Raw genomic sequence first — 20611 nt, 5'->3', positions numbered from 1 at the left:
AACTTGACAAAAAAAGAAAAATATACATAAATTTTTGGAAAGAAATCAAATGCTTAATTCAAAAGGATTCATCTTTTTTTATTATCACCAAATTTCTTATTTGGAAATAAACTTTAAAAGTGTAAGTTTCAAGTTCATTCATTCAAAATTAAAGGGATCTTTACTTACAATTAGCTGTAGGCTTAATATAAGACTATTGAATTTGAAAGTTTAGAAAATGTTGTTCAATTCGGGTACATTAAAGTGAATTCAATTCCAGAAAGTGCTAAGAATGTATAACAACTAAGTCGATCATGGCATATCCATCTGTATAATATTTCTTATTACTGTCTGTCCACCCAACAAATTTCGAATTATGTAGTTCAAGTTTATGTTTTTTGCAATTTATAAGTTCACTCTTATATATATTGCTTGATCTTGATCTTGTGAATGATTTGATTGCGAATCAGAAACTCCTTTGGCCTGCCCTAAAACAGCATCCAACCTAGCTCCATAGAGGACTCGCGGTTACTCTCCTAGTTGAGAATATGGAAACGCTTTACGTATTGAGACGTGAGCTTCTTGTCACCAAAATTGTAGATATTTACGCCGTGCACTTTGAATCGGCAATTTGCCTATTCGACATTGCGGCTTTGTATTACGTTGTCTTAAGTGGGCTAGGTATTTTCACGGCATCTAAACTTGTTGAGACAACAAAGGAGATAACCGCTACGAGGTTTGCCTTCTTAAATTATGAATGGAATTACCAAAGGACATTGCTGTCGTGTCATATTGGCCAGTCAGGCTAAACACTTATAGGAGTCTGTTCTATGGGTCCAAAACGCTTTTAGGCAACTTTTAGTTACCATTACAACATATTGGGAACATAGATAGAGGACCTGTATAATTCTCTATCTATACTTTTCATTTGAAGTTAAACCATTTTCGGCATTTCCCTTTTGTTTTAATTATCCATGTTCAGATTACCTAATCAAAATTCACAAACTTTCACGACTATCAAATTCAATATACCACTTAAGCTACCATCAATGATTCCCATCAATGATTTATTTGCAAATATAATTTATGGATTTTCTTCACCCAATATATTACACAATTTGCATTTTGGCATCTTGGCCTCCTTCTTTTAACAACCAAGCTCAATTGCTCACCCTTCGTTCAGTGGTGGCAATTGCCAACTTTCTGCCTAATTACCAAACGATGGTTAGTTTAGTTGCAGTTGCCTGTTGCCTATTATCTCCTTTGCTGACAAATAGTTTGAATAATTACACTAACTGGCGCTATATCTTTGAAGTACCTTTATCTTGCCGGTTCGCATCGCACACTCAGACAATATATCATTCATTATCCGTCATGAAAAATTAGCAATTGCATTTGCTACCCAACGCCATCTTCTTTGCTTAAATGCAAAAATAAATTTTTGCAAAAAAAAAAGAGGAAAAACCCAAAACGAAAGGAAAGGAAAATAAAGTAAAGGAAAGTAAAAAAGTAATGAAGAAAAATGAAAAAGTTTTATCAGTGAGCTGGCAGACCCAAAAATAGCAATTTCTGTGTATAGAAAACTATCGGTAGAGGACGAAAGGAAGTAAGGAATAGATGCAACAAGAGGTTTCTTGCCATCCCGGTTTTTCTCATTCCAAACTCTTTGAACGAAGGCAAGACCAAGTTTTCTTAGCATTAAAAATTAGGTAATAATGATGGCCATAAAATATGATTTGCTGGCCAGGCGCACAGGAGATGAATGTGGCAAGGGCAGAAGAGGAAGTTGTAAGGAAGGCGCTATGCTGGAACAAAACTTTTCCAATAAAATCAGACACACTGAGAGGTCAAGTCGATGACATCATCGATCATAGTGATATACCCAGGCTAAAGAAAGTAGAAAGAGCAAAAAGAAAAAAAACCAACAAAAAAAAATGTATGCCAAAGTTGCCAAATGAATTAAAAAAGTTCAAATTGCGAATGCGTCTTCCACGGTAATTAACTAGGACGACGATAATGACAGAGAAAGAAGTAGAAGAGACAAAGCGAATTTATATACATACATACATTTAGAGACTGAGAGAGGGTGAGATATATATCTCACCCTCTCTCAGTCTCTAAATGTATGTATGTATATAAATTCGCTTTGTCTCTTCTACTTCTTTCTCTGTCATTATATATGCTTCTCCATCTGTAGAGCTGTCCGGAAAATGATTCATAATTATTGCAATGCGGCACATCGTTTTTCGAAAATGCCCGAAAGTCATACATCGTCCTGTTGGCACCATAAAATTGACAAATGTGTCTGTAAACTTGGCTAATAATGGCTGATGGGCAAAAGAGCATACAGCAGCCGGAGCAGGAGCAACAGCAGGAGCATCAACAGGGATGTTTGAAGTAGACAATTCCTGCAATATGACAACTGAGCCATCAGCAACACAAATGTAGTAGCCTGTAGTCGCCCACTCCCACCCCCTCTCTCTCGCTCTCTCTATTACCTTGAAGTAAATTGGCATATTTCGATATAGAAATTCATATTAAATCTGCAAAAAGTTCAGAAGGGATAGAATAGATTTATGGGTGTTTGTAAAAATAAGTTAATGAAAATTAGATGATGGCATTTGATAAACACACAATCCCGAGAGTAATATATCACAAGCACCAGCGAAGTGTAGTAGTCACTTTTGCCTTCGAGTAAACAAAATAAGTCAAAAACACAAAACAAAAAACAAAAAATTTAGATATAACTTGTTTGGTTGGGGAGGTCATTGTCATTGGCAGATGATTAGAAAAGCTTAGCCAAGAGACTTTAATGGGTTTTTGGCCCCGCGCAGAGCAGAGAAAAGAATTATGACAATACTACGAGATACAATCGCTAATCGGATGAGAATGGAAGGACCGGACCACTCGAGAGTTCAGTTAACCGAAACCACCATAGTAATTTATGGTTTATATGGAATATGTATATAAAGTGCACACACACACCCATACAACATGAGAGGAAATATCGAAAATATATAATTTATCACTTGATTTGCCCACTTAAGTTCCTTCCTTGAACGATGTCCACTTTATTTTTTGACAGGTTTATCCTTGAAATATATAAAAAAAAATTGGGGAAAAAAAGGAAAACATCGACTGTCATATGGTAGATCTGATAACTGATTTGCGATAAGCCAGCTTTCAATTTTGGCTTAAAGCATTTATTTTTTGTTCTCTGTCTGATTTTGGCCAAGGTCCCCAAAGAGTGTGGGACAAGGACCTGCACACACAGAGAGAGGGAGAGTAAACACATAGTATTTGGGTAAACGACTAATATGCGATTATGGCAAATCAAATGCCTGCCTTTCCTTTTTTTTCCTTCTCTTTGCTTGCTTTGCTTGTAAGGTAAAGACAACAACAATGTCAATGTCAACGACCAGAGCTGAGTAGAGAGGAGGACGACGGAAGACTTTGCACATCTGTTCGATCCTGTGGTTCTTTTTTTCGGGCCAGACGACGCACAGTAAGTACAAAACCCAAAAATAAAAAAATATATATATATTAGAAAAGCTAAAATCGACTGAGTAAAAGTTTATATACTCTTGCTTGACTTTTGCCCTAATATTCTAATATTGAATGCTAACAAAAAGCTTATCAAGTTTTATGCCAATATACCTTAGCAGGATCCATTGACATACAGATTCTGCATATAGACTCTGCTGATCAAGAATATTTATATGTATATAGTCTCCTTTTCTGATATTCAAACATTAAGCCAATTTGATAACACTTTTCGCCAGGGTATAAAAACAGGAGCAAACAAGGGCGAGTCGTTAACTTGATGGTGAGAAAGAGAGGGAGACGAGTGTCTGGGTTCTGAGATGAGATGAGGTAGAGGCGACAATGGGAAATGGGCAAAGGTTACTGACACAGCACGCACATTGACCTTGATCATCGAGACGACAATGATTTCTAAGCGGCTGGCTGCAGAAGCAGCACCAGAAAAACGGAAAAAAAGGGGCAGCCAGTCAGACAGACAGACAGACAAAGAGGCAAAGTAAATTATTTGCAAATTTATTTAGCAAAAAATTCCCAACCTACCGCATTGTTACATCACGTAAGGCAGAGCCCTGAAACCAGACAAATTGCCAAAGAGAATAAGGGAAGAGGGAGAGAGAGAGAGAGAGAGAAGAGAGCCAACCGTAACCAAAGACGAAGGAAGTCAGGGAATGCATATGGACAACCAAAAGGGCTTTAACCCAAATGTGCAAGAAATTTAATATCTCTCTTCCAAGTTCTTCCCTTGGTCTCCTTTCGATTTTCACAAATAATTTGTGCATATATTTTGTTTTATTTAGAGCTTACAAAAAACTTTCATACAGTTTTCGTTGTCCGCTTCCAACTATGCTTTATCTGTGGATTCCATTATAGACATATTTTTGTTGATTTGTAAAGATATGGGCAAACAAGGGTTAAAAATATGGCCAGGACGTGTCCGAATCAAAATGAAACCGAAAACTGGACGACGTCCCTTTCATTTGACTCTTCTTTTCTTTTATTTTTTGTTTTTCATGTTCGCTGGCAAGAAAAAGTGAAATAAAACTCGGGACCAGAAAGTTCGGATGCATGAAAGGAGTGGTGAGGGGGTGGCAGGCAGGAAACGCTGAAGGTTCGTTAAACTTTCAACGCCATTGTCGACGAAGTGAGTCCTGTTCTGTCTAACCTCCTGTTCTGTCTTTGGCTGTGTCTGACTCCCTTCTCTGCTTTCTACTACTTCTACTACAACTACGTCTCAAAGCAGCTTCTGGAGCGCGTTTGCTCGTGCGTTGCTTCCTGGCCACGCACAAAAATATCGACGCACTTTTGCTAAAAAGTCCTTTTTCCCTCATTTCGCATGTATTTGGTGCTTTTGCCTGCAGAGCAGCTTGTGGGTACCGTCTGGCGGTGAGCGGAGCGGACCAGGGCGGACTACAGGCGAAACAAAAACAGCAAAAGCAAAAAAAAAATATATATATGTATGTATATATATCAAAAAAAAAAAAAAAAAGAAATAAAGAGCCTGGAGATGGGATAACCCACCACCAAAAAAGAATGGAGCAAAAGAACCAGAACCAGTCAAAGACCTGACTACTGACTGGGTTGGCTTTTTGAATGCTCTCTCCTCCTCTCTCTCCTCGCCAGTAACCCGCCAGTACCAAGTGTGTTCCTTAGACTTCCTGGTGGTGCGTAAGGAGCGACAATGACAACGCACACACACACACACAGAACCACACGCAGGCACACACACTTCGCGCACTTCATTCAATTCAAATTACTTGAAGTTGTGAGCTCTTTTAATTGCCCCACGAAACGACGGCGACGAGGACGAGGATGAGAACGACGACAACGACAACGATGACGACTTTGATGATGATGATGGGGAGGAGTTTGTTCAAGGAGCTTGGTTAGACCCATAAATTATGGACAGTTGCGTAAACTAAACACAAAACTTGGATAAATTTGATATTAATATGGAAATTATTTGTACGTGTTGTTTGCTTTTGTTGTCCGTTATCAACACATTTTAATTAAAAAATAATTAAAAATAAACTTGAATGAACATAGAATATTGAATGAGAAGGTCGTTCAGTTGGTCGATGGGTCGGTTCTGTTCCGGAGATACTAACAATGTTTTTTTTCACATTTTATATTAAGGACTCTCCATAATTTCCATTTATAAAGTTATCAAACACTTCTGCTTGAGAGTATTGTTCAACACTGTCCACTTATTATCATCATATTAAACCGATAATTAAATTTACCAATGAAATACCCAATACAAAGGTATATAATATAAAAAATAATACGTACAGTATGTCCAATAATTGTTTGCAAAATAAAAAAAGGTCCCACAAGGTTAACTTCAACAACGTAAAATTGAAAAGGAGGGCTTTTTATACTCAACATTTTTATAAACTTTTATTTACATAGTTATAAACTAAAAATTGCAAGAACTCCAAGAAGGCCACCAAAGAAATACAATATTAAGCACAGAGGCAATCTTGATTCTGTCTATTAATGTAAACTCGACAAAATGTAAACATTCATCTGTAAAACTCTTTAATACTTAGTATGCCCTCCATTAGCATCCATTACTCCTTGGAAGCGTCGCGACATCGACAATACAAAGGCAGTCAAGTCCTCGTTTATACACTTGATTAAGTCTGCTTTAGAGGTAGGGCGACATTTCGCTACATACATAATCTAAATCATCAAGATATTCGGCAGTTTGAAAGCCCAGTTTAATGACATTGAAATCGTTAGTTAGTATATATTACACTCTTTCCAGTAATGTCTTTATTTTAGAAGTTCAAAACTCAACTGAAAATTCATAAATAGAAATCTGATGGTTGATTTTAATTTCAGTTAGGACGACATATTGAAAGTTATTCAAAAGTACCTAAAAAGATAATAACATAGATTGACCAAAGTCACCATGGCGTATGCGCTATATTCAAATATATGTATGTACATATCTGAACATTATTGGATTTTAATGGATTTTTGTACTCCAAAGACTTAACGTATTTCACTTCTTTCTTCATGACTTTGAAATTAATAAATATTTTGAGGAAGAAAAATATTCGTTGCCATTTTTGATTTTACAGAATACTCGTTTGAAGGAAATTAGCAGACATTTACCACATCCCTATATTTAAATGGGGTTTTTCCTTCTAAACTTGATATACCATTTGTCTGTGCGAAAAGCTCTTTTTCCTGGTTGAAAATATGCAAGAAAGCATCTCTAACTATGAAGAATTATATAGATATTTTCTTGATCAGCAAAACAAGACGAGTTCCTACAGCCTCTTAGATTTAAGCTTATAGATGACTATATTCGAAATTAAGAGGAAATCAAAGATTCACCTTATAGAGACAGAAACTTCCATAATAGATACCCATTACATGGTTATCAATTATAATAAACTACACAATGTACGAAAAAGTTATGTGGAATATATGAAAGGTGTAAACAGTGTGAAATTATGTGTTCTTAGAAAAGGATTGTCTTCTGGCTTGAATAACCAAGATCAATATGTGTCAGTTTAAGTCAATTCCCCAATCCTTTAAGATGCCTAAATCTTCTGAAAACCAATCAATAGGCTATTACATCCTCAATTTTCGAATTGGGGAGAAGGATATGTTTTTGAACAGATTTCTATATAAAAATACACATACATACATACACGATTTTTGAAAAACTTGTTAATTAACAGATATTTATATTCTACAAATGTTGATGAAATAATCATATGGAGATATAATAAAATCTTTTGTGGAAATATAGATTTACATAAAAGAACCCTTTTCCCTTTTAAAAATTCAAATCACATTTTGTCCTTTATAAATAAAGTCCTCCAGATTTTTAGTTTTAATCATCAGCTGATTGAGTATACATATAATGTCTCACAAGGGAAGTAGCCAAGATAATACAAGCCGATCTCCATAAGTGATATAGCCGAGTATATATCGCCCATCACAGAATATCTCAAGTGAAGTGAAGTCTGCCTGGGGGACGGGGGGAGGCTTGACACTTATAATTTTAAACATTATGTTAATTTTTAGTTAGACCAAATGTTGAAAATCATTTTTAATTTTTGACAGTATCCAGCTGTCATAACATTTATCCATATCAACAATATCAGCAGCAACAAGAATAATAACAACAACAGCAACGAGTAGTAGTGCCACGCCCCACAACTGTACTGTACTCCACATTTTGCCGCCACGATGTGGCTTCTTCTTACCACTTTGCCACACACACACACACATATGTGTATGCACATATTCTGTACTTTTTTTTTTGCCTTTTGGGCACGCATTTTGTTTCGCTCCCCGTGTTTTGTTGCTGCTGCTGCTGCTGTTGTTGTTATTGTTATTGTTGTGTTTGTATTTGTGTCCACACACAAATTAGCAGTCGACGACCTCAATATCAGTTTACGACCAGACAAACGCGACGGAAGAGTCGAGTCGAGTCGAGTTGAGGCGACTCGTCGAGTCATCATCATCATCAACCGACATAGACATAGGCGCAACACTCTGTGTTTTATCCTCACCTTGCAACATGCAACATACACACATGCACACACACACACACACACACACATGGGCATATGAATGGTATATCCGTTTCTCTCGCACTCTTTTGGTCCCAGACAAACATTAAAGTTCCCCCCTCATTATGGCACGTAATGATGTTGATGTTGCCACAGTTTAGAATGCCTGCTCTTTGGGCTTTTTTCACACAAAAACGCAAAAGCAGATACACACATACACACAGAGATACTACTGTCAGTCCGGGAATGCTTCTCGCCTGTCTGCTGTGTGTTTGTTGTTGTTGTGTTATTATTGAGCTTCGTCAACTGAGAACTGAGCGAAAAGAGAGAAGTCTCGTTGGCCAGTGCCTGTGCCTTTTCCTGTTCCCCTGTTCTCTGATGTTCTGGTTTTTTGCATTTTATGCCGCCACCACCATCAGCACCGCCACCAACTCCGTCGCCACCATCATCATTGTCGTTCTCTGACATTTTCTACTCTTCTGCCCTTCAATCGTTTAACCAATACAACAAAATTTTCCCGCCAAACATGCCAATGCCAGTCAGAGGCAGCAGACAATACCACATGGCAAGTCCTAGGTCGGTTACACCACCAGACCAGACCGACCACAAACCCCAATGCAATGCAAAAATGAGAAGAATAAAAACAAAAACAACAACCATAATATTGAAAAAGCCCAAAGCCCAGACAGATGCGGGTTGAGGTAGAGACCACGACGACGACGACGACATCGACCGACGGAGCTTACTCACTTTTTGGTATTTTGTTTTTGTTGTTTTTTTTTTGTTTCTGTTCTTGTTCAATATTAAAATCGACAAACGAAAATCATCAACAAATTGCCCGCCAACGTTGTCGTTATATTCCATTTGATTCAAAGTTCGGGGGTTTGGGGTTCGGGTTCGTTCGTTTTCGGTTCATTCGTGTGAATGAACTTCGCCAAGGACAATGATCTACGCGAATGAGTCGTCCCCGGGTCCAGTCCTAGTCACAGTCTCTGTGTCTCAAAGTCCCAGCCCAAAAAATATACATATACATATGTATATATCTATGTAGGTTTATGTATATGTATGTATGTATGCACCACGCCTCCCTTTTTTGCGTTTTATTGCGATTTATTTTCGAGGGTTGATTTTTATGACTGCTGAAAAGGCAAAGGCAAAGCCGAAGCCAAAGCCAAAACCAGAGACCAGATGGAAGAACAGAGAAGGAGGAACACAACGCGGCGTCATTGACATTGCAAATTCACGAGTCAGACACACACACACACACACACACTCACAACAAAAACAAGAAGCAAAACAAAACAAATCGTAAAGTTTCCCGCTCTGCCAAAAACAACCTGATGGATGCTGCTGCAGACAGACAGATAAATAGACAGACAGACACACAGACAGAGAAACGGAGAGGATAAAGAGACGGACGGACTCTAAAAACCACGTGGCAGACACGGTAACCAATTGGCAGCAGTATGAGAGAGAGATTCTATTGGAGTTTGGGATTTCAACCGGCGGCGGCGGCATCATGACAAATGCCATCCTGACAAGTCTGCCTGACAAGCCTATATGTACATACATACACTCACAGCCCTCCACCACCTACATTCGCAGGGTCGGACTGACTTCTGTGCCACAAACACTTCTAAAAGTCCACGTACTTCCAACATTTTACCTATATAACCGAAATCCGTTCCTGACCCTTCTATCTAGTCGTGCCTGCCTGCTGCCAGCCTTTTCTTATTAAATATTTAACAAACCGACTCCCTACTCCTTTAAATTTCGCCCGTCACCACCCACAAAAAAGGAAACCTTATTGCCATTTAAATGCATCCTACTCTATCTCCCCCCACCCCTCACACCCGCTTACACTTACTCCCATACCTGGATATGTCTATAGTTGATTGAATTTTTGTTTTTTTTTTTCTCTTTTTTTGAATCCAGTTGGACCCAGTTAGCGCCGAAAAATTGCACCTGCCTGTATGTTTGCACCTGCCCCACGGTAAGTTCAAAGCAGCGACTGTTGTTTGCTTGTTTGTTTATTTTGTTTTTGTTTTGTTTGTTGTCGATTGTCGAGGCTGTTGATTTTGGCATGTGTGTGTGTGTGTGTGTATGTGTGTGTGTTGTGAAAATGGCAAAAACAAAACAAAAATAAAAACACATAAAAACATAACATATTCTACCGAAGCTTTTATACCCTATAAAAGGTGCTAGAATAGGAATGAATGAATTGAATTCTGGATGGATAGTGCCTGGAATCTACAGTGGGTGTCAGAAATTTATGACAGTTTTGAGTTTTCCGACTTTAGTTTTATATTGTTCAGCTCCCAAATGAAACTTGTGTGTGGTCATTTCACCTTTCACCGTTTCTCGTATATTTTATAGGCCATTATACCCGAAAGATAGAGGGAATGCAAGTTCAATGTCCGCCATGGTCAATGGACGATAGACAGGCAGCTGGGATTAATTAGTGAATGAAGATTTTGGCATTCACACACCTTTGTATATCCTTAAAGAAAAAAAAAACAACCAACTCGATCCCTAATTTATTTCGAATTTCCGTGTATGGAAAAATTTAGCATATTGCAAATGCCATGAACCCCATGCCCATCATGCAACAACAATAGCAATGACAAGATGTTGCCACAATGGATGAACTACTACAACTACTACTACTACTACTCCAAAGGACAAGGAAATGGACAAAGAAGTCAACAATTGTCTGCTAAATAAAGCAGGAGGTTTTGCAATGAGAAGAAGCCCGGACAACATATTGCCGAACATGTTTATTTACAGCCCAAAAGAACAAGCAAGCCAGCAAGAAAAGCAGGAGTAAGAGCCAAGACACAGAGGAAAAGACCCTATCCATAATATATATGTATATACACCTACCTACCTACCCCCAGATTTTAGACTAAGACTCCAGTTCCAGACGCATATTGTCATTGTCAGGGAGCGACGACGACTACGACAACGTCGACGTCGAACAATTCGAGCAATTTCACTTCAAAAATTGCGACGTTTAGCGCGCGATTGCCACAAATCAAAGCGACATTACCCAGCCGTGCCCTAGCCGCACACACACACACTCTGTCTCTCTCTCTCTCTCTCTCTCTTACCACCAGTTTATTTGGTGAAAAGAAAAATCCCAAGAAATCCTCAAGCCAACAGCAAGAGCAACAGCAACAGCAGCAGCAGCAACATATGCGCGCCAAATCAGGAGCAGACAAAACAAACAGAGACCGTAAGTACGGACAGACGAGACGTCAGACGACAATCGAAAGCCGAAAATGCTTTAAAAATCTTTTGATAGAAAGAAAAAGTTCCATGTTCTTCAATGGGCAAAGCAAAAGAAAAGCTGCTTTTACAAATTCTCATTTAGAGGTGAGAAGAAAAACAAAAAAAAAAAACTTTTTAATAGGCCTTCTAATAGAAATTATTACACCACAGTCTAGATCTCTAATTCTTATAAGAGAAACGAAAGTTTTTACAACATGTTCTGCATTTTGAAAACTGTCTTGGCACCATAGTTTCAACAGGACCTTACACATACTCTGATATGACCTTATGAATTCAGCTATAGATCGGAATATTTGTTATCAGATTTGCTTTAGGAAATGTACCTTAATGTTTATAACGTCTCAAAATTTCTGAAAATTTCCAAGGGTATGCCCTTAAAGTTGCCAAAAAGTTACGTAGCAGGCAAAAACTTTGATCAATGATCAACATTGAGTCAACATTGTTTGAATGTATTTGAATTCAAGACTCGTGTGTGTTAGCCATGTCTAAGCGTGACACGGGGACAACACCAAGAAATCGAAGAATCGTTCGTCTAGAATACAGAATAAATGAGCCCACGGGCTTTAGGGAACTTTCTTGGGGTAGAGGAGTACACCTCGGTTTGTCTGCAGTAGCAGCAGCTGTCGAGCCTGCCGATTGTCGATTTATCTTTCATTTTAGTTCTCCCTTCTCCCTCTGTTATTTTTTTTTGTTTCGTTTTTTTTGCTTTGTTTTCAATGCGTAGACATCCCAGACGACAATATTCCACTCCAAGTGATTTGTTGTCCAAAGAAGTTTGCCAGACGACTACAAGAAGAAAGTCGTTGGCGGGATGCTGTTGAATTCCCTTCTGTACCTTCTGTCGTTGTCGTTCCACCTCTCCCTTGTGCCATTCGATTTCTTTTTACGCTGGGCTACGCACGTAAGGGCAGAAAAATTTACGCGTCTCTGAACTTTGACCCTCAGACGAGGCTGTGTGCCACCATTGTGACCTTTGTGCCATTGGTGTAGCTGCTGCTGCTGCTGCTGCCACTGCTCCCCTTCACATCAATTCGACATCAAATTTTATGGCGCCTGTTCTCTTTGTTGCTGTCTTTTTGTTTGGCACATTTTTTATGCGAAATTAATTTAGAAAACTTTTTCTCGGAACCAATGAAGAAAAAAAACACACACACACACACACACAAAACGAAACGAAAAGAAGAAGTGAATTGTGGCAAGTATCTCATCATCAATGTCTGCCGTGCGATGTTTAGGGATATTTTAGTACTGTGATAAAAGGTCATAGGTTGAAAGTTTACCAGGCTAATGAACGTCGCGCAGTCATAAATCTGTTTCTATTTTTTTTATGTTTTGTTGTTGTTGTTGTCAAAGGATTCAAAGAATGATATTGATAAACATCTTTAATACTTGCAAAAATCCACAAAAAGTTTAGTGTTTGGCATAATATTCAGTGGGATCAGTAACTAAAATGAGATAAACATAAACTTAAAAGTAACAAAGAAAAAGAACAAAAGACAAAGAAAGGCGAGAGAGCCAACTTCGACTTAGAAATTAACGAAGTTAGTGTGGAACCTATTTGATATAGTCGACCGATCCGGCTAAATTTGGCATATATAAACATTTCAAACAGACAGACGGACAGGCATGATTATATAAAGTCGTCTGATCAAGAAAATATATGCTTTATATGAGCAAAGATAAGTCTTTTTAGGCATTGCACACTTCTTAACAAAATAAATATTCCTTATTTTGCAAAAAGCTATAAAAAGTCCAAAATATATACCTTCGTCTTCATTTTCCAACTTGTTTTCAAAACGCAATTTCATAAAATTTGTCAACTTATTATATTATTCAAATATATTTGTATTATAGGAGCAAATCCAATCTTTAAGAAAGCCCTAGTCCCGCATTGTTCGTCCAAACAACGGAGAAGAATTTGATATTTTTAAAAATAGGTGAAAATAATTATAAATCTGTACATCCTTTTTAGTTATCAAATTCCATGGGGGATTGAATATATGAGGTACAAGTTTTTAACAATTTCAGCTTTAAAATCGAGTAAATTTTAAAAAATGGTCGTGGTCGAAATGACGAATGATGACCTTAACGTAAAGAAAGGAGAAGCGATGACTCCCCTAAAATATCAATCTAAATTTCCAAAAAAATCCAAAAAATTTAGAAAATTATTTAAAAAGTATGATTAAAAGACGATCAACAGGAACCATTTATATTACGACTTAAGTCATCAAATCACATTTAAGAGAAACAGGATTAATCATAGACAGTTTGATATTTTGGCAGACAGTAAACAGTCTCCAAGATTTAAGAGATCTAAACGTTCATTTAGTCACCTTTGATTCGCTTCTGGCAGCGTTTACCAAGGAAACAAGAAAAGAATATTTGCTTGATGTTGCTTTTGATTGATCGAGAATTTGCTATAGGACTGAAAAAGTATTTCAACATCAAGCTAATGTGCACTTTGTGTCAGGAATTCCCCCAACGAAGAAGATCGACAAATGACCTCCCCTCTTACTGAATAAAAATACACACACACAGACACACACACATACACACACACATGACTTGATTCGCATAAAAAAAGGGCATCTGTTAGATATAAAACCATCAACACGAGACGTTTCTGCTGCTTCTTCATCTGCTGCTGCTGCTGCTGTGGTTGTTGTTGGTGAGGTGCATCGAACCCAAAGATATTCTACAACAATTACGCCATAGCTACATAGATCGCACAACAGACACACACCACACCACACACACATATGTGCAAAAAAAAAGAGACCTGACTGGACCTGATTATGGGGATGGGGTATGGAGATGTGGGAAGGGTGCACAGGCGCAAAAAAACAACAAAACAACAACAAAAAAAGAAAACCAAAACCTAAGGCAAAGCCCAAGTCCAAAAACAGAACCAAATAGAAAATGGAATGGAATCGAAGCGCATAAAATGAATGCCCTGTATACATCTCTTTCTCCCCTCTCTCGCACTGTCTCTGTGTGTATGTGTGTGTGTGTGTGTGTGTGGTCTGGGAGGTAAATTTTTACTTACTCCACCAGCAGCAACAAGAACCACGCCGACGACGACGTTGAACGGGGTGAATGGACGCCTGGTGACGTCGCAGTTGACGCTCAGGATTTGCGCGCCAAAAACGTTCCCCTTTTTTATTTTTTCATTTTCATTTTGCAGCAAGTCCAAAGTTGACTTTGTTTTGATGTTGACCAGACACAGATACATTTACAGATACAGATACAGATACAGATATGCACATAGGCCACAGAGAGACGAGAGAAGAGAGCAAGACAGCCTGAAAAAAGAGAGAGGAACAAAAGAGCGTTATATGGGCGTGGCACAGAGCAGAGCAATGAGAAACAGGAGCACAGTCCAGACGCCAACTGCCACTCGACCCGACCAACAGACCGACCCAACAATCACCCCTCCTCGTTCCCCCTTATTCTTATTCTGTCTTCGCATCATTCTTCCTTGCTTCTTCTTTCAGACCAACCCCCTCCTCAACCCTCATTGTTTCTTTGCACAACTTGTCGCTTCGCTTCGACAACAGTTGCCCTCCACTGCCCCCCCGTGCACCACTCTGCGCACCCGCGCGCCATTCGCACGTTTTGCGAGTTTTGCTTTGATCCCCTCATTCTGTCTGGCAATACGTTTTGTTTTTGTGCTCATTGCCATTGCATTGCACTTCGCCCGCCATTTGCTGCCATTTGCCCAGTCAGTCAGTCAGTGAGTGAGTGAGTAGAGTGTGTATGTATGTATGTATGTAGGTAGGTAGGTAGATAGAGGTATACCCCGCAAGAGAGTACCCATAGCATATCCAGTCATCATGTAATGGCCCATGCTCCATCGTCGTCGTCAACGTCTGCGGTGCTCTGCTCTGCTCTCGTCGTCATCGTCATTCCCATTGCCATTTGTTGGCTTTGTTTACAAGCATTTGATGGACCACTAACGCCGCATTTTGAGGGAGCCGCACTCACACACACACACATAGAGAGAATGCGCGGGATTTTGCTTCCCTTCATGCGCTTGGGCGAATTATGAAGCAAGCACAGAATGGTGTGACGAGAGGTTACTTGGGGTACGGGGGGAGAAATAAGAAAAAACAACAAATGGCGAGAAAATTGTAATTCCCTCTTTTTGTTCTTGCTCCCCCTCTCGTCCTCCACACGGCCACTCCACTCCCTGAATCGCTTTTTGCTGTCATTGGCATTGGCATTTCCATTTCCATTTACCATTGAGTTGCTTTTTCTTATACTCATTTTGTGTGTTCATTTTTTCCTTTTCTATATAAATTTTGTGTTTTTTTTTTCTTATTTTTTTTTTTTTATTAGTTGTACTTTATTGAATTCGCCGATTGAATGAATTGCTCAATGAGCTTGTCAGTCGGTAAATGTGGTTTTTGGGGCATGGAATGAAATTGGTTGGATAATCAGGCATGAGGTGGGAAAGAAGCGACGCCGTTAGCCATGGGGCTCAGAAATGGTGAGGAAAGGGGCAAGGGGTCTAAGTGATGGTAAAATGATGACATTTAGTTGATCAATCATAGGGAGTGGTAAATTATTGAGCTTAACACCTAAGGCACTTTTTATGCGGTCTGTCCATCACTTTATTCACATAGTAAATTTAATCAAAATTGCTCGCTCTCTCTCTCTCTCTGTTGTTGTCTTCCCCCAGCATTCAAATAACAATCTCATGGTCTTAGTGAATCTAAGTAATGTTTTAGTTAAGTTCAATCGACTTGTCTAGTATCAAGCCCAATCTGAAGATTAAACCTGATCGCAAGTAAGCTGGCAAGACATCAGAAACTGTTTAAATACATACCAGCTAGTTGGCTAGTATGCAAATAGTTAGATTATTTAATGCCTAGTAAAAGGTTCTAACAATTGTCAATCTAATTCCAAATAGATGCTAGATCCAATATAATTACCAAATCATGTATTCATTATCTTCTTAGTTGAGTTTGTAAGTTTCACAAACTCGAGTTTGCCATGTAGGAACTGAAGAAATGCCGAAAGAAGTTGGTGATTCTCGATTCTTTATACTTTATGATAGTTCTACGAATCTTTGAGAATCAGTTTTCTGATCACATCACTTTTGAATTGACACTTTTAAAATCCTTAGGATTGAACATAGGTTCAAGCTAATAGAGTTTGGTCATGACTATACGATCTTCAGACAAAAAACTATATTACTAAAGATATAAGGATGAGCTTTCTTCAATAGCATAGCAATACCAATGAGTTTCAATAGACGGATTTAGGTATTGTTTTTGTTAAAAACTAACTCAGACTATCAGAAGGATATGAGTATATCGACTTGGCTTCTTCAGCTGACCAGAAGCTTTGCCTTTTTAACCAAAATAATGCCAAATTCATAAAGGACATTTATACATATATGCCAAAAATAAGTTCTATTTAGATACCAAAACGTGCATACTTTTCAATTTATACTTTAAATCAACCCAATCAAATTTCTATAGTCTTAATCATCGTCGTCATCATTGAAATCTGTACATTTAGTTGGATATGCCTGGACTTGGGATTCCTTATTGGGACTGAGACAGCTAAACATATTGATTTGCGATCCAATTAGAAAACCATCATGCTCGACATCTGTAATTTCCCATTCGAGATCATCGTAATGACGTCGTGAACCGAAATTTTGCAATTGTACGGCTCGATTCATCATAATGCGCAATTTGATATGCTCTTGCTCTTGACATATTGTTAGACGTCTATAGTCCTTTTCATCCCGTTGGCTTTTACATGGCTGACTCTTGAGAGCATTCAATGACATTTTCAAATTCTGTATTATGGCATTTTGTTCATCGATCTGTTTGACTAGATGCAGATATTCTTGATACATTTGCCGTTCTTCTGTATTGTCCTCGTCGTTTTCATCTAAATGCTCATGAGGATCATCAGCATCTTCTTCGGATTCAACTGAAGGTTGTTCTTCTTCAGCTTCGGATGATTCCTGTTCAGAAGTAATTTCCTCTTCATTGGCATTGTCTTCGTGGTCTTCTTCATTGATGGACTCTTCATTGAGTGGGACAGCATCTTGATTCTGATTATCCATTTGATTGGGTTGATTTATGAAGTATACAAAATTATACAATTGACAGAGAAATGCTTGGCAACATTGTGTGTTTGCAATCTGTTTTGCATAGTCACATATATTTCGTATCATAAAACTAAAATGTGGTAACAACAACTTTGTCATCAGGCCACATGATTCATCCATAGATTTATATACACAGGTATATTACATACTAACATTATTATTGGTCTATAAAACTTAAACTTAACTAGCGATAGGGAGTGTTGCCACTACATGGCTTACACACCAATGCGCACTTAATGCCAAATTAAATGCATACCATGTGGATGACGATGGTGGTCGTAGTTCAGTGCACCAGCTCCAATGTATGTACAAGGATAGACAAGACCAGAGACCATTGATAGGCGGAGGACGGGTGGTTTGTGCTGCTCGGTCTGAGGTGAACTGAACGAGATATTTTCTGATTTATGATTAATGCAGTGCAAAAAGTCGAGTTATGCGCCTTGAAGCGTAATCCGCCGGATTCAGCTCAAAAATCACAGTGCCAATAAAAGCGTGAAAAAGTGAGGAGCAAAATGTGCTCGGATTTTTGCGAAAATTCTAGTGGAGGAGCACTAGCTGGGAGTGAGAGTGGGAGTTGACAGCGCAACAGCTGCAATAAAACATAAATTTCATGGCGTAAAAGGAAGCGGAAATGCGTGCATTAACGCTGAAGTAGTGGGAGACAGAGGAGTGGACCCCTGCTTCAGATATAGAGATAGATAGGGTGAAATAAAATGGCATAGTTGGATTGATAAGAAGGGGCGAGGGGGGAGACGCACATGAAAACCACTTAACTGACACTTTTTCTTAACAATTTTCTGTGGTTAACGGAGGATTCTTGGCTATAAGTCTTTGGAAACTAGCATCCTCTATTTCGTTTTTGTTACTGTGTGTTTGTGTGTCTATGTGTGTGTGTGCGCCTGTGTGTTTTCTTTGCTTTTATTTTTGGCATAATTCCCGCAGTCATTTCCATGATTTAACTTATGGCATATGGATTACTGGTGAAAGGAATTTGCTCTCTAATGGCGCTTAAATTACATCAAATGCCAATAGTCTAGCTAGAGACAAACTGAATACATTTGCTTTAACCTTTTTCTCTAGTTCTGGGGTTTTTCTTCTCTCCATTCCACTCGGTTGGCTCGCGTTGATTTTCCCGCATCTCTAATACAAACTCGTTAAAGCTTTTAGCCATGACATAAATATGACCCTACTGTACTACTCCTCTCCTCTCCTCTTGCTGCTGTTGCTGCTGCTACTAGCCAAGGACATGACACAGAAAAAACAAAAAAAAAAAAAAACCAACGACATTGGCTCTGTCAGTGGCACTGGAACTGACTCTAGCGCTCTGTCACTGGCAGTGGCATCATTAGCCTTTTGGCCCGCACTGTTTTGCCCACTTCATCCGTTGTGAGCACTCTTTGACGATTTCAGATTACGCATACGACATGTTAAACGCGCTTAAAGAGGCATTTAAAGAAACGCAAAATTTATCCCACTTTACTCCAACCATAAGCCTAGCACAAAGAGCGAGGCAAACATACATACATACATACATGCAAATATGCTTTTATGGAGGTCCTTTCGTTTGTTCGTGCTTCCTTTTTTGGGCTCAGCGCTCTGGCAAACTCTTTTACAGTGGAATCTTTTTTTTGTGTTATGCCCTGCAACTTGCATGCAAGCAGCAAGTAAGTTTTTCTTTTGAGTTTTCCTTGTACCATTTGTTTTGTTTGCTATTGTTGCGCCCAAGCGCTTCTTTTTTGTTTATGCCGCTGCGCGTCTTGCTGGTGGAAGTAGAGAGGACAGAGAGAGAGAAAGAGAGAGAGAGAGTAAAAAAAGCATCAAATGATTTCATTAAAAAAGTTGTAAACTTTTTCATTTAATTTAACTGCAAACATCTTTTGTGTTCCAAACAAAACGAACACAAAAAAAAAAGAATAAGAAAACAGAAGCAAATTCTTTCTACTTGCTTTGCTTTCTTTATTAGCAACTATCTTTCAGTCAGCATCTGCGGCCATGCCTCTCTTATCCCAAAACATACACACATACACATGTACATTTGTATGTATGTATAGTAGTATAGTTGTTGAGATTCAATTAAACTTTTCCATTTCAATTCATGGCAAATTTTGCAATATCTACCTTTATCTTTATTTTTCACTTTCCAAAATTGAGAAGGTAAATCGGAAATCGGATTCTCTTTCTTTGTTTCCCTCCAGCTATATACATACACATACATATACATATATGGATGTATGTATGTATATATATCTACATCTTTTCCTCTCTTACTGTTGCTTTTGCTTGACAAAAGAAAGTTGTGTGAACTTTTCCTTGTTGTTTATGCATGGATTTCGTTTCGTTTCTTTTCTTTTTTGATTTTTTTGGGCATAGTTAAAGAAAATGATGATCCAACTGCAACGGGAACTGCAAGTTTTCGAGCTTTCCATCTCTCCGCCCACGAGTTGTCCTTGCCAAACTTTATCTTCCTTTAACTTTTTAATTAAATATGTAAGTTTCTTTTTTTTTTTCTGGCTTCTCTTAAGTGTCGGTAAGTTGAGAGATTTCAATCTGGGGACACATGCAATATTTTTGAAAAAACTTCATATTTGAATCTGGAGAGCAAAAGTTGTATCTGTATACATATGCAGAATTAATATAATGTTTCTATTCTTTTAGGGCAAACTTGTTATTGTTGTTGTCCCTTTAGTTTGTTTTTTTTTTTTTTTAAGTTAAGTCAATGAACATTGCGTTGAGCTGAGGACGGAACGTGTTGCTGTTGCAATTTCTCTTCAAGTTAGGATCTGCCTGGGGTTGGAGGGGGTAAAACTCATTACGTCGCTGCATGAGTGACATTTCCACGCTGTCAACATGACACATTTCATATACTTACACACACACACACACATAGAGACGACGCATTCCTTCTTTGGCATGCAAGTAGCTTAATGCCACCCCCTAAAGTTCTCATTCCTTTACCCCTCAAAGAACCATCCCTCTGCCATATGTTGCAATATTGTTGGTTGAGTTTATTTTATGTTTTTATTCTTTGTCTCTTTCTCTCTCATTCTCTTTTTGTGTGGTTGGCATTTTTTTCTGGTGTTTTGTTTTTTGTTGCTTTCTTCTTTCTTTGAAGGAACTTTGGAATTACAACGCA

The 20611-nt window shown here is 38.4% G+C and overlaps 1 protein-coding gene and 1 long non-coding RNA gene across 2 annotated transcripts in view; both read right to left on the bottom strand.

The window, feature by feature from the left end:
- The window catches only part of LOC137574120 (uncharacterized), a 210279-nt gene that overhangs the window by 137020 nt on the left and 52648 nt on the right, over nucleotides 1-20611 (bottom strand). The gene's annotated exons all lie outside the window — the stretch shown is intronic.
- On the bottom strand, nucleotides 16730-17480 carry LOC137574250 (uncharacterized). Its single transcript, XM_068286444.1, has one exon. The coding sequence runs from the start codon at nucleotides 17431-17433 to the stop codon at nucleotides 16837-16839; it is 597 nt and encodes a 198-aa protein (XP_068142545.1). The 5' UTR covers nucleotides 17434-17480; the 3' UTR covers nucleotides 16730-16836.

Source organism: Drosophila tropicalis, unplaced genomic scaffold (genome assembly GCF_018151085.1).
Source record: "Drosophila tropicalis isolate 14030-0801.00 unplaced genomic scaffold, ASM1815108v1 contig_443, whole genome shotgun sequence".
Classification (NCBI taxonomy): Eukaryota; Metazoa; Arthropoda; class Insecta; order Diptera; family Drosophilidae; genus Drosophila; species Drosophila tropicalis.
The sequence above is the reverse complement of the archived record's forward strand: the minus strand, read 5'-3'. Positions and strand labels throughout refer to the sequence as shown.